This window comes from Aulostomus chinensis, chromosome 8, assembly GCF_037954235.1.
Source record: "Aulostomus chinensis isolate RoL2024-O1b breed Wild chromosome 8, RoL_Achi_v1.0, whole genome shotgun sequence".
Classification (NCBI taxonomy): domain Eukaryota; kingdom Metazoa; phylum Chordata; class Actinopteri; order Syngnathiformes; family Aulostomidae; genus Aulostomus; species Aulostomus chinensis.
The window spans coordinates 11,785,948-11,800,890 of record NC_141327.1 but is presented as its reverse complement, the minus strand read 5'-3'; the positions used below and the strand labels follow the sequence as shown (position 1 = coordinate 11,800,890).

Below are 14,943 nucleotides of genomic sequence, written 5' to 3'. Positions count from 1 at the left end.
CTAAGACAACAGAGGTGAAGAGGAGAAAGACAAGGGAGAATTATTGTACAACTTTTTCAATCTCAGTATCACTGATATGTTTCTTTACCTTCATCTTTATTTAATAATCCAAACAAAAAAACGCTCTTTGAATATATGCTGAGCTAAAAGCAGTGAAGTTACCTCCTTCGCTCTGCTGAGTCCCATCCACATTTTGAGCCGTCTGAGGAAAAGCTCAACCATCTCGTAGTCTTGCAGATCCACAGCCGGACGGTACAGCTCCGCACGTCCACGCCGGTAGTTCCTCAGTAAAATCGAGGTCACAGCCCACAGCAACGCCAACCGAAGAATGGCGAAGCTTGCATGGAACACCAGCGAGGCGACGCTACTAGAGGGGCCAGTAAACGTCCAGCCAGATCTCCAAGACAGCAGGCCACGTCCTCTGGCACCCAACAGGGACAGACAGGCGGAGCTCACGCTGCCGTAGCCTTCGAGGACCGAGTGAAAGAGCTGAAATGAAGGAAACAGTGAGCGAGTAAGATGACACAACAAGCACAAATCACCAAAAATGGTTCTTCAGCTAGACTAGATGTTCTAGCTCCATATTGGAATAAAATACGTTGGGTCACCAGTGATTTCATTCTATATAAAAAAAAAAAATTCCATAATTTTCATGAAAATCTGTCAAAAGGCCAACTTATTTCCGACTTCAGGAGAAGTTTGACAAAAAACTTCAGCGTTTTCATGACCTTATAAAATGATAATAACAGTGCGCGTAGGAAGCAGATTTCCTCACACACATCAAAAATGACTTCAGGCTTCCAGGGTGAAGGAAAACATCCAACAGCAATCAGTGTGGAGCAGTGAACCGTTTCCCGCTGCATGGCCACGCTCTTTGTGGATGCAGGGTTGCGTTTGGTTTCCACATGTGAGACTTGGCGAGTGGTAAAGCATCGGAGACGTTTGTGAGCGGCTTAAGCATCACGTTACAGGAAGTAAGTTAATCAAGGTGACACACATCAGTATGCTACGTGTGTGAATATGCAATGTACGTGGCTTAAAATAGTAATTTCAGACGTGCACCCCTTCGCAGCATCATCAGTGTTTTGACTGTGGAAGTGGATTTGGTGCCAGTAATCTTTCTAAGTCTGTCTCCAGACTCGCTGCACTTCCATCTGTCATATAAAAGCCAAACAACGATCTTTTAAAGAGACTCCCGGGAGATTTGCCCTGAGCTGAAAGAGATCTGAATGAAGAGACGAGCAACGGCACAAAGAAGCCCACTGTCACTTATACGCGCCCACGCTAGAGGAGTTTTAAAATCCTGACCTATTATTTACTTTGGCTGAAAGGAGAATTTTAAAAGATGTTTGTCCCTCTAATCTGAAACCTGCACACGCTGCAATATTAGAAAATAATCTCAAATAACACACCGCCAGATCTCAGAGGGAGTGAGCACACCCTCAGGCCATCACCCTTAGGCCATCAACCTCAGGCCATCAACCTCAGGCCATCACCCTCACGTCATCTCAAAGGTGCAATTTTGTGTTGGTCACCATTCAAAAGCCGGTATAAAATTTTACTACTGGGTACAGTACTGGGATTCAGATATCGGAATTTCTTTCGAAATCCTACTTCAAATCAATTTGAGATAACCTGTTGTTGACCTTTGATCGTAAAAATGTTTTCATCCCATTCTTGAGTCCAAGCGGATGCTTGTGCAATATTTGAAGAAAAGTCCCTAAAGGCCACCGCATAAGTAATGATGAAACTTTTTCTTGAACATTTCCTGTTCCTGGTAAAACAATACCGACTGTTACATCACCCACATCCTGAGACGAACACTTTAAAGTTCAAACTCTGCTGCTGTCAGAGCTGCTGCTTGATGCTGGGATATGATACTAAAGCTCCATCTGTCCTGACCACTACACCACAGATGTCCTCCAGTGAGACGTCCGGGCGGCTTCTTCTCCGCCATGCTACCACTCTCTAGTCCCCAGGGATTCCTTATCGATCGCTTCCAATTACGTATTTTTACGCCTCTCACGCTGGAGACAGTTGCGGGCCAGGGGCATTCTGGTTTTGGGTTGCTTGTCAGTCCCGTTCTCGTTAGCACAACACCTCTGGAACGCCTTGAGGGGAAATTCTACAGAACACTAGGACCCGAGGGTAACCAGATTATTTTTGGTGGTCAAAGGTCGCCGTCGCAGAGTCATAAAGCGGCAATGCAGCACTTCCAGTTAAATATTCTCTGTATGATGACGTATTTTCTATTTCATAAATCAAATCAGTCCGCAACTGTTTAATTAGCTGCGTCTTTATTTTTTAATCTTCCTGACTGAAATTGAATTAATGTTCATGCCTCACTGTAATTATGACATCAAAGGTTTGTGAGTGAGATTGTGGGGAGGGCAGCAAGCGCTAAAGGCAGGGGTTTTTAAACTTTATTGTTACAAAAACATTATGCTCTAAATGCCTCCTGATTCATGATGTTTTGCTTTTCTTCCCTCGGTGAATGTTAGTTCATGTAATGGGATTAGGCTTCTAATCTCAGAGGTCAGGATTGTTGATGCTTTAATTGGGTAATATTTTCTTATTATGTACAGCGGAGGCCCTTTGAATATTTTGTTGCAAATACAGTTTGAAAAGGGGTAAACTGATTATACCCTCATTATGTACATCTTATTTGGTCTGTGTGTGTTTGTGTGTGTCTGACCAGGTGTCCTGTGTGTGAGTAGGCCAGCAGCAGCAGCAGTAACCCCAGAGAGACTCCCAGCAGCTCCCAGACGGAGCGTCGCAGAGCTCGGCCGAACACGGCCCACTCCCGGAGAAACCTCAGCTGATGGGACGCCTGCAAGATCAGACACACAGAACCAAAGACAGTTAGATTGTATAAAATGAAACCTTTCAACAGGTTGTCTTAAAATGCATCAAGAAAACATTATTTTATTTTTCGGTAGGCAAAATATCAAATTCATGACAGAAAAAAGAATACATTTGAGAGATTTTAAGAGGAAGAGCACATGCGTCACACTGAGCATGCTCAGTGGTTGTCAAACAATGGTGTAAACAGACGTTGTTGTGGTCACTGACTATATATCTGAGATAAAGCCTGTCATGGCCAAAACTGATGCATGAAATTAATTTAGATTCATTAATTACAATTATAATCTAACATAAACAATTTTTATTTTAATTGCCCGACAGCCCAAATATAATCATTTTATTGTGGCTAAATCCAACAGAAACAGATTTGGGGATATCTGAGGTGTTAATTACATGTGTGTGAGTTGACGGGAATGAAGAACATGTCACTGATAGGATTTCATAAATGCTTCCAGAGATGCTCCCTCCTACCTTGAGCACCAGAATGAACAACAGTAAGGCGGACATGACGGTGTACATCTGACTCTGTTTGGCCAGCGGGTAGAAGTCAGTGAAGGCATCTCGCTGGTGCTTCAGGTACGATGCCCACTGCTGCTTAGCCATGATGCAGCGGCTCAGATGCAACCCGCATACAGATGCTGCCAGAGCTAGTTTACACATGCCCAGGAGTCTCCAGGCTGACAGCAGGTACGTATAACCCTCTCTGAGGATGCCCAAAACCCCCCGCACCAGGAAATACACCACCAGAGAAACCAGGATCATCTGGAAAACAGGAAACCCACCAGATGTATCACCAAAGGTAACTGGAGGGGAACTTAGAACAGCAACCAGGATTAATAAAGTCAACTTTTTAATTGGCTACACTGGGGGTTACCATGAGAAGCAGCTGCAGGTCCAGGCCTGTGATTGGCCACAGAGTGATGACCAGGAGGTCGAAGCTGGACTGGGCACGCTCAGAAACCGGGAACTCAAACAGGAACGAGAAGACAGCCAGGAGGTTGGTGTTGATGTTGTAGAGAGAAAACTCTACAAACACAGAACGGGTCCTATGACACACACACACACACACACACACACACACACACACACACACACACGTACCCTGAGTCACCAAGATACATCACAGTCACTTCCTCTTTTGGCCACTTGTGTGTTTTTAGAGTGGAGTTTAAGATTTGGTTGACTGGTTTAGGGCTCCATTGAGTCCACCTGGGGAAGTTTCACATAAGAAACAAAAAGGAGAAGCTGCAGCTCAGCGTGCTGGGAGAGAACCACCCACACACAGCAAAGTCTTCTGAACATTTGTAACCTGACGCCAAAGGTGATAGGAACAAGATTAAACGTGTGTTTTTACCATCAGTTACTTTTGCCACAACAAATGTGGAGAGCCTGCCAACACTTTCACTGCATTTTTTACTCAACTGTTTTCCATTTTTCATTTTCAAGTTCACCATGTGTGAAATTTTAATGACTGCAGGCTGTGAGGGAAAGTGCACTTCAGGGACAATAAATCTCCTGTCCAGATTTGTAAAGCTACGAGTTCGCATGGTTGTGTTTAGCTGCAATCATTGTGAAATCGTTTGCACATGCACATCAAGGTTGACCTTCCCTCACATCCCCCTGGACGACAGCAGCTCAGCCCCAATACTGAGCTCAGGAACAAAACTCCTCTTTTGAAGGCTCCCAAACACACAAACATACACAGTAACTATTTCGCTGTATCTGCTGAAATGTGTTTTAAGGATATGATGATGTGCAGCTTTTCCTCGCCACCCCACTCGCCGTTGCTGTTCGTACTGTAACTCTGGAAACAGTTGTCAAAATTTGAAACTTTAATGGTTGTTAATATGTTGGAAGCTAAATTCCTATCATTTTTGGTCTCTGTTTCCAACTTCCTGTAGTAGCCATATTGGTATAAGGCGGATTGGTAAGGACTTTGTGTGCTGTATCTGAGTAGTATCTGAATAAGGGTGAGCCTAGTCCCCATTTGCATGTCTTTGGACTGTGTGAGGAAGCCGGAGTACCAGAGAGAACCCACACAGGAACAGGGAGAACATGGAGACTCCACACAGAAAGATCCCGTGCTCAAACTCCTTCTTGCTGTGAGACAGTGCTCACCACTGCACCACCGTGCCGCCAAGTTTAAATATTGTTTAAAAAATCTGCATTGGTTTTATTGCTGCAGAAGTGCAAAAATGGTAAATTTTTGTCACCATTGATTTGTTTTATTTTGAAATACATTAGCCGCCATGACTTCCGGATGCTTTATTTTTTAAACGAAAACCAGAAGTGTAGGTGTGTTCTGGTACCTTAACTACACACTGACTTTTTGCCCTGTAAGATATGTGTTTTTCTCAGACCTCTGCACGTTCAATGTTCAACGGCAGTCTTTTTTCATTCAGTAAATGTCAAATGCCATGCCAGATGTTCTCATTATTTCGAGCTTCTGATTAATCCACCGAGCACGCTACATATGGCCTGAAGGGTCCAAATGTAACTGTACATCAGATTTAGAACTTCAACTTTTCTGTTTCTCTACTTTCTCCACTTTCCTGCCGCTCCGGTTTGATACCTGTAGTCCAGCCAGTGCAGCTGCTGCAGTTCCTTCAAGGACAACAACGCCCCTTCCAGGCTTCTGTTCAGCTGGAGGACCAAGTCTGTGTCGTTACACACCCTCGTCTGACCCAAACGCCACACCCTAGCAGGATGAGCGGAAGGACAAAAACACACTGAAGAGGCTCAGATGCTAAACAACAATTTAACTGAATGTCTGACAACCAGTCTACTCTTTCCTTACCACTTTTTATTGGTGGCGCCAGACGATGTGAAGCCGTCAGGGTCTTTCATTGGAGATGTAACCCAGCCTTGTCCCCCAATACGGTTTCCTGACCTGGAACCATCTGGGAGATACATTAAAAAAGACCAAGTTTAAGTTTAAATGATATGAATTTTATATATTTAGTGAATTAATTCACAAGAGGTCATTCAAGAAATTGACTAAGGTGACTTGCATTTGACTTAAAACTACTGAACAAGAAGACACAAAGAGTCAGGAAAAAACATTAAAAACTCTATTTTTCATTGAGCTAAAAGCAAGCTGGAAACCACAACACAAATCTCACCCTGTGTGTAACGGCTCTGCCGGAGTCTTGGTGTGCCGATTAACACACTTCCTGTGTCTCTCAAGAGGGCAGAGTCATCGAGTAGGCGTGGCAGCAAGGATTCATTCAGCCACATGAGGATATCATCCCGGCTGAAAGACACAGAAGAAAATCCATCCATCCATTTTCTATACTTCTAGGGTGCTGACACTGGACGAGAGGTGGGGTTCACCCTGGACGGGTCGCCGGCCCGTTGCAGGGTCATCAGGAGCAATTAATGGTTCAGTATCTTGCTCAAGGATACTTGGACACGGTCACTGGGGGAAGTGAAGATCGAACCAGTGACCCTTGGGTTGCTAGACAGCCACTCTACCTCTGAGCCACGCTGCCCCACAGTAGAAGATGTTCCGAAAAATACAGTGTTAAATGAATAATTTGATCTTTGAAGATTTAAAAAAAAAAAAGATCTTGGTGTGTGTGTGTGAGTGTGTGTGAGACAGGTGTGCTGGAGAGAAATGTAACTTTAAAAGAAGGTGAGGGCTCTGCTGCCCTGCTGGATTTGTCTTATGTTTATTAAAAACGTCATTCATGTGATCAAAAACGCTTGATGGTGCAGCAGGTTTTTTTCAGGTATCGTGTTGCAATTTGAGATAAAAAAAAAATTACAGTAAAACTGTGGGAATTACAAGTGCAATAAGAGAAAAAAAAACATTTGTATTTTTCAAACTACTACATGCAATCACTTGCACTGATTATACTGCACGTTACAGACACAGGACATAAGTTCTCTGTTCACAAAATGGATATGTAAAGAGGACTCCTATCACCAGTAAGTGACTTGGACATTAGCATGGGAATTTTGCAGTTTTGCAGAATTTGGTTTAATTTGCAGGATTTGCAGACGATTGGAGATTTAACACAGATGAATAACAGGAATTGTAAATCCCCGCAGTTTTGATGGACTTTGGTTGAACTGGCGTGACTTTCTCTTAATTTCCTGGAGGGATTGAGTGTGCCTTCGTATGAACACATTTCTTCATTTTTCATTAAAATAAGATAACATACCGAGGCTAAATCATCATGCGAGCAGTCTTGGAAATCATTTCATGATGATTTTACACAACATTAAACATTATATCTATTCAGAATGAGAAAAAAATCAAAACTGTGAGTAGATTTTCTCTGGTGTGTGTGTGTGTGTGTGTGTGTGTGTGTGTGTGTGTGTGTGTGTGTACCTGCTGATGTTGTGGTATTCAGGCGTGTGTAGTACATGTTGCAGCTGAGTGCGCAGTCTCAGGCTGTGTGTGTCTTTGGCTGAGTCAGAGTAGTTGAGGAGCAAAACCACCAGCAGGAAGAACATGTAAACCAGGAAGTTCTGAAGACGAGAACCAACAATCATGTTATGGAACCAGGCACACAGAGTAGATGAGGACGACAGCACTCATCTCTCACTGACCTTCAACATGGTGTGCAGCATATGGACTTTGCGGGCCTGGTGCCGGGCTTGAGACAGAGCAAAGCCCTGCGGTGGACACACCTGGGGGACCCGCTGGACCACTCGCTCCACCCTGGGGAACTCCACCAGCACATCCTGATCCTCTGGACGCAGGCGGCACACACACACTGCGTAGTAAAAGGCCTCACACAACACCTGTGGAACAAACAACATGTTAGAATAGCTAGAAGAAGAAGACTGAATCCCTAAAGTAGCAGCAGGCTTTGTTTTTAGATGACTTGAGAACAATGGGTACCCATACCCTGATATATTACCACAAACGTATGAAGGTGTACAACACACAGATGATAATGCTGGTGAACGTCTTGGTTTTGTTAAACCGACAAATAAAAAGCAACACTGATGTTAATTTGGACTGAAATTTCTGGCCGTCTAACAAACGTAAGTCACTGTCCGCTCAGCTCCAGCTTTGCCCCACTTGACTCCTGCAGCTAATTAGACATTTTGCTTGTTGTTTTGGGTGCTAAAACCTGCCTTCTGCAGATGTAAACAAGGTTGAGAAAGTGTTGAAAGTGTCAAAAGCCAAACGATTAGCTAAAATAACCTAAAACAAAAACATCTATTGTTGTAAAGCTTTGAATAATGAAAAAGAAAGTCTGCCAGCACCAGAGAGCAGGGTGTGAATTTCAAAAAGTGTGTGTGCTTGTTTGTGTCGAACCTTAATGGGCTCCAGCAGCAGGCAGGAGCACAGAAAGCTGGCGAAACACGAGATGAGCCACATCATGGCCACATTTTGACTGAACCCGTGGCCGGCCCACATGGAAATACTGTTGGCCAGAGCAATACCAGCCCAGCTCCCCCAAAGGGCAGCACGTCCACACCAGGGAGGGAACCGTCGGGGACGACACACGTCGGTCACAACTGGAAAGGAGACAGGAGACGTCAGTGGAGAACATTCTTTGTCATGTAAACCTTTCAGTGTGTCTACTATACGTTCACGAGTCCCTGTGGATGAATGCTGCGGCCTCTCACAATGTTCCAAACAAAACCATGAAGTTTTTTCCAAAGAACAACCTATTCGGGGCCAAATTCACTACGCAGCACAAATTTGTCTGAGGTGGCGATCCAACAATGGCGCCAACGGGACCAGCATTTCTGTGGGTGACCTACTAACAAGGAACACAGGCTCAGTCGGTTTATGATCACGATGAACACAATCTACCAAGAGCGGCACAACTTAGTGTAGCACACAGTCAGGCAATGATGAGGGTGCAGCTGATTTACTAAAACCACAGTTGCAGTTTGTCGGGCTTTCTAATGACGCACAGCAGACCGAAGAGAAGCAGCAGAGGAGAAGTTGTCAGAGTTGGAGGTGCAATATCTCCTAATAACATTTGATAACATACACATCCATTTCTCTGACATTAATGGGAGCACAAGTGGCAGTAAATCATATTGCTTGACTAATGGAAATATTCTCTGACCTTTTCAAACACCCTGAAGGGGGAATTTCCACTGTGGTTATACCTTTCCAGCACTTAATTTGACTGCACCTCTTTACTAAAACCCCAGTTACAACTTTAACACCAGGAAATCTCTAATAAATGTTGCCCATTGTTTTAAAGCATCCGTGGGTAGGAACCAGAAATGTCTAGCAGGTAAGTTGGAGTGTCTCTCCTCCCCTTGTTGTCATTTTCCTCAATAAACCCAGAAGAACAAGAAGACTTAACCGATAGAGAAAATATAGTTCTGTTTACTTAAGTCACTTTTTGGGGAAAAGGCACACATTTTTCCACAGAAAAAAACCCACTGAACATTAACTCCACCAATCTCAACCACTGATCCAAATATCAGCCTGTCACCAGCAGGGGACACAACCTTTGACACCAGTTACATATCCTGTCCACAATCAGCTGATCTTCAGTTCGGTTATGACCCCAAAAGTCATACGCTCACACACAGACACACACACGCATGCAAGCACAGAAGTACGCAGGCACGCAGACCTGTATTGGAAGTAAACGCTGTTTTTGGTGGGTTTGGTGGAGGCTCATTCAGCTTCTGGAGGAGAATTACTTCTGTTTTGTCTCCGAAAATACTGGAACTGACAGACAGGATGGAACAGTAATTACAGCAGGTCCACATTATTTCCAAACAATACTTGAGAGTGTACACTGCTTATGATTCCAATATCAGTCTCTTGATAGCGTCGATATTTAAACTTACAGGTCAGCCATCTCACTTTCATCTGCCTGAGGAAAGAAGTTCTGTCCGTCCGTCAGGATGTGTTTGATCAGGTCCTCATCTGTGTGGAGGAACTGAACTTCAGTCTGGACTCGCCCTTGAAACACACTGGTGCTGTCCGCAAGGTATAATGTCTTTTTTTTTACCCGCTTCTGGGGTTCTGCTAGTTTACTGATACAGGATTACTGATGCGACTATTTGATCGATGTGGAAACGGAATGACACACGATGCTGACTCTGATACAATAATACATTCATTCTAATAAAAAAATAAAACAGCAACCCAGACCACTGTTTGTTTTCCTCATGGTTCTGTAGAGTCTCTGACATCATATACACCTGTAGACCTGGGCTGTCATGCGATGACGAAAAAAATAAACTCCTGAAAAGTAATGTCGTCAGGGTAGATGTTTTGTGTTGGTTTTTGATTGCAATCCCTGTTGACTCTTACGCACGTCAATACAACATGAGACTCTATTTATGTCTGTTGTTAGCAAAGGTTAAACACCTCATTTATGCAGCACCTGATTTAACAGCCATGTTACCTGAAGAAGTGAAATATTTGTTGCGCTGCTCAGACCCATCCTCATCGTCAGGGTTAAAGGTCATGTCGACGCCTAGGTGCCTGCTGCCTTGGCCCCTCTTCAGTCTGGGCAGCCCCGCTCCATGTCCCGCCCCTCCCATCTCGGACATGTGACCCAGCAGCTCTGGCCAATCCCTGTCATCTGTCTCCTCCTCACCCCAGCTCTCCACACTGAAACACAGCACTAACAAATTTAGCAAATTTTGCAGTGATATAAATGTTGAAAGTTCTTTGTTTCTGACTACACAATCCACTTTCAATCCAGAATACATCCGGTGGGAACATTGGTTCGAGCGCTACTTTTAATCTTCTGATTCTATTTAGCACAGCGATTTATTCCTTTTACATGCTGTTGGTAAATAAACCTTTTCAAAGTCAAATTAGGCATCAACTAATCAACAGCATATCTCACCTTTTGGTTGACGGAGTGGGTAAATCCACATTGGTTTCCTCCGAGTTAGTCTGAGAACCAGAGAGGGACGGATGCATGGAAAGTTAGCAGATAGATCAAGAGACTAATGAGCTCAACAGGGAACACAGCCCATTCTTCCTTGTTAGAATGAAATATAGACCAGGAAACAATATGGGATTACTCTTAAGTTCATATTGATTCCATTATAAAAAAATAAAATATATAAATACATTCAGGTATTTGAAGTGTAACCACGGAAGTGTGTAAGCTCTACCTCGCCATTAAAATAGAGGAAGGAGCTGCCCGCCATGGAGTTGTCGAGGAAGTCATCAATTTCCACTGACTCCTGGTCCACTTGTGGGGGTACCTGCTCCACAGACACACACTAATGCCACGACACACAAAAGGAGAGCATTTATTTAGCTTCACGAAAATAACCTTGATCATGTTTTAGCTCCGGGCAGGTTCTCGTTACCTTGCTGCGGCTCATTCTGAAGAGTGTGAAGACGAGCAGGTAGAGCGGGTAGGCAATCAGACAGGTCACCACACCTGCTGCCACTGTCTCTCCATTTAATGAGGACACCCTTGACACAGCCCGCGGGCTGCGGCATGGAAAAACATCCACAAGTAGGATTAAATCAATAGACATTAGAGACTCACAATGACAAGGCAACCAAAGAAATGGCGTCTCACACAACACACACACACACGCGCGCGCGCGCACACACACACACACACACACACACACACACACACACACACACACACACACACACACACCTGTATCTCTTGTCCACCACAATGCTGTACCACAATGTGTTGGCTAGTATAAATAACTGCAGTAACACAGTACAGCATGTGGCTCTCTGCAGGCGGGTGAAGGGGCTGCGGGGGGGCTTCTCCCACAGCGACAGCCACAGGTGACTCTCGCACAGCGCCCTCTGCATCTCACACCGCAGGAGGCGGGGAAATTGACGAAGCACAGCCTCCTCTGGAGAGAACAGGAAGACACAGTGAGCAATCAGCCATGGTGGGGGGTTAATCACTTACTTTCAAATTCTTACCTGAGGCCTCCACCTCAATCTCTACTCGTCCATCAGTCCTCTCATTATCTACCGACAGCCAATCCTCAGCCAGGAAATAGTAGCTGCTTCCTGTCTGCAAGTCTTTGACAAGAACGTACTGCAGCATCCAGGCTGGGGACAGACCTGAAAGACGGATGGCACATAACCATTATATCTTCAAATCTAAAACCCTTTTTCCATTGCTCATTCCCAGGCTGTTTTTTTTCCCCCAGTGAACTGACTTTGTTCCCATTGCATTTAGATGAGTTGCCTTTTTGTTTTTATTTTCTCTTACTGGGGTGTCCTGTTCAGTGTCACGAACACGCTGGAGAACAGGTAGAAAGTAGGATGGAGGGCAGTGACAGTGTTTTATGTGGTTACTTTGTTATATTTTATATTTTATATCCTGTCAGTTTTCCAAACCCGATGCCTACTGAACTTTTTCAGAGAATATAGAACATAGACAAACAAATAAACAAAAAACAATAAATGGGGATTGAGCCAGAGCTGATAAAGACCCTTATCCATTGCAGGTTCATTAACCAGGAAGTTATACCTGTTCCAAATGCAGACAAAAACCAGATGTTTGTGGATTTTTGGGCCGGTGGAGGAAGGGGTTAAATTGGGTTCAGGGTCTGAACAAGCTGTGGCCGATCCATCTTGAGGCAATAATAAGTGACTAGCAGGCTCCAGCAGGCTGCACCAATACCCCTAGAACCAGGGGTTACCCTACGCAGCTAACATTGTCTGAGCTCTTCACTTTGGTGATAGTGAGACGCTGACAGGCAGCGAGGAATTAGGAGAGTGTGAACTTCATCCTAAAATCACTAGAAGAAACATACTGTCCCCTCCTCTTGAACAAGCCCTAACTTGTTCCCAGCAAGCTGCACTTGTCAAGGATTCTGTGTGTGTGTGTGTGTGTGTGTGTGTGTGTGTGTGTGTGTGTGTGTGTGTGTGTGTGTGTGTGTGTGTGTGTTTGTGTGCACCATTACCCTTGTTGTCATGCCAAATTCGTATTTTCCACACACTGCCCAGGCTGGTATCAGTAGCAATATGGAAGATGTCAAGAGTGTTGCGTGCGAAGGCTCCTCTGCTGTCGAGATGGCGATGTCCGCTGCGGCCTTCACGTCCATATAAACTGATTCCCACATGAGCTGTTGTGCCTGCAAGAATAAAGATATCAAAGTCTTTTCAACTGATGCTTGTGTTCGTACAGCACATAGTTTTTGTTATTCACAGAATCAAATTACAGACAAAAATATGAAATAAACTGCACTTCTGAGCTGAAACCAAGATATTTTTCACACTCTGCCATTCACTGTGGTTTCACAATTCCATTATTCTCATTTAAAGATTTAAATGATGCTGCAAACGTCACCCTGAATACCCTGAAGGCCAACACACTAATGTATAACTGCAATCATAAAGTTATATAATACCATCCTGACAGTAACTCGAGCTCACCTGCACCCCGGGACCAGCCGGTCTTAACCTGGATCTCGTATTTGAAGAGACCATCTTGGCCACAGAGTGGAACTACACCAGCCCTTCGTAGGTCCAGCTGGTCCAACTTGTGCAGGATGGCTGCTGCAACAATATAGCAGAGCAATCCCAACACACACACCAGCAGCACAATCAGGCTCGATGGACCTAAACGCTCCTGAGAGAGAACAGAGAAAGGTCATGTGTTTATTCTGAGCAGGATCACAAACAAAGTGAATGTTTGATTGTCTCATACTGACCGGGAATATAAAGCTGACAGCATTAATTGGAACAATGACCCCTGCACCAAAGGCTGTGAGGTGGCTGGTGAGGCAAAAGACTCTGCTAGCGTTGGTCTCGGCCAGGGGTATCATGCCGTCTGTCCGCCACTGCTTCTCACTCTCACTGAAGTACTGACACAGGGAGGCAAAGACCCCAACCTCCAGATGAACCCCTGCAGGCTGAGAAGTGGGGCTGCATGATGTGCTCACGTTGATAAAGTAGTCCAGGGTGGTGTCGTACAACCTGTGCAACACAGGAAGGAGATGTAGCTACTGTGTAGTAAACGAGGAGACCAGGAAGAAGTATTTCTGGAGAACAAGTGTAATTCTAAATAAACTTTGTAAATGTTTACTGTGCTTACTGTTACATACAAAGGGACATAAAGAGGCTCTTACTCTGGTGACAGGAAGAAGGTGTATTTCTTGTGGTCAAGTTCTTGCCCCCTGGTCATACTGAGCGTGATCCGTTTTCTGTCTGTGCAGTTGGACTCATTAGGTCCTTCGTGGGAATGAAGGTAGGCTGTGATGAAGGGCTCCTCATCCTCCAACTCTCCTGTTTCTCCCCCTTTAGCATCTGAGGGAAAACAAAGAAACTGCAATTGCCACCAATCACTTTGGAGTGAAACTAAGCTCATCACGATTCCATGAAGGTGTTACTGTGATGGCATAAGAAACACACAGACATTGTTACAAGATGCATGTAAGTGACCTTTTGAAAACAAAATATCACTTCACACTATTTGACATTAGTGGGAATTCAGAGCGTGACTGGGACCTTTGACCTGTTCATTCAAGTGAATGTTTTTACCAAATCTGAAGGAACTGGACACTCATTCACCGCCGCAGAGGCATCAATCTGACATTGTTTGGACCTGATTGAATGATTTGGAAAAGGGTACAACAAAAGACAACTGAAATGCGGCCCCCGTTTATCAGCCTTTTACATCATGTTAATGTTCTTTCACTTAATATTCAAAGCATTCATCTGTTTTAGTTTTGTGTACCTATCACATGAATACATCTATAGATACTGTATAACCACCCTAATAGCTGTATGTGGGCAGCCCACCACCTGACACTGCCTCATGCTGTGATTAAATGATGAATAGATTCATAATTTGAGGTTCCAACACAACAGAGAAGCTCTTTATCCACCAAATTGCAGCCACAGTGCTGTTTGGCCCCTCGAATACAGTGAAAACAATGAAACTGAGAATCAAAAACATGTGAAAGCTACTAGAGGCCTGCCTCTTTTCTGACGCGGTCCAAAAATACGCTGCCATAAATTTCTACTTCAAATTACTTCCAAGACAACATTGTGGCTCAAAACAATGAGTGTGTTTGTTTGGTTCTCTGTGTGCAAACAGGCATCCAACACCAAGTGCTCAAGACTGACAATGAGACCTTGAGGTGGACAGACTTCCTTCTCAACTGTGTTGCAGCTCGTCTGTTTGT

At 44.3% G+C, this 14,943-nt stretch overlaps 1 protein-coding gene across 1 annotated transcript in view; it reads right to left on the bottom strand.

The window, feature by feature from the left end:
- Positions 1-14,943, bottom strand: part of pkd1a (polycystic kidney disease 1a) — a 74,541-nt gene that overhangs the window by 3,468 nt on the left and 56,130 nt on the right. The window contains exons 34-55 of the mRNA XM_086210971.1: positions 13,885-14,062; positions 13,468-13,732; positions 13,190-13,385; positions 12,718-12,888; positions 11,726-11,869; positions 11,442-11,652; positions 11,137-11,263; positions 10,936-11,046; positions 10,662-10,711; positions 10,212-10,420; positions 9,649-9,727; positions 9,429-9,526; positions 8,141-8,343; positions 7,423-7,617; positions 7,202-7,341; positions 5,988-6,118; positions 5,663-5,765; positions 5,438-5,563; positions 3,740-3,911; positions 3,337-3,627; positions 2,696-2,830; positions 163-489 (exon numbers count right to left, since the gene is read on the bottom strand). Of these exons, the coding sequence (XP_086067097.1) occupies positions 163-489; positions 2,696-2,830; positions 3,337-3,627; positions 3,740-3,911; positions 5,438-5,563; positions 5,663-5,765; positions 5,988-6,118; positions 7,202-7,341; positions 7,423-7,617; positions 8,141-8,343; positions 9,429-9,526; positions 9,649-9,727; positions 10,212-10,420; positions 10,662-10,711; positions 10,936-11,046; positions 11,137-11,263; positions 11,442-11,652; positions 11,726-11,869; positions 12,718-12,888; positions 13,190-13,385; positions 13,468-13,732; positions 13,885-14,062 (3,662 nt within the window). The remainder of the gene's footprint in view (positions 1-162; positions 490-2,695; positions 2,831-3,336; positions 3,628-3,739; positions 3,912-5,437; positions 5,564-5,662; positions 5,766-5,987; positions 6,119-7,201; positions 7,342-7,422; positions 7,618-8,140; positions 8,344-9,428; positions 9,527-9,648; positions 9,728-10,211; positions 10,421-10,661; positions 10,712-10,935; positions 11,047-11,136; positions 11,264-11,441; positions 11,653-11,725; positions 11,870-12,717; positions 12,889-13,189; positions 13,386-13,467; positions 13,733-13,884; positions 14,063-14,943) is intronic.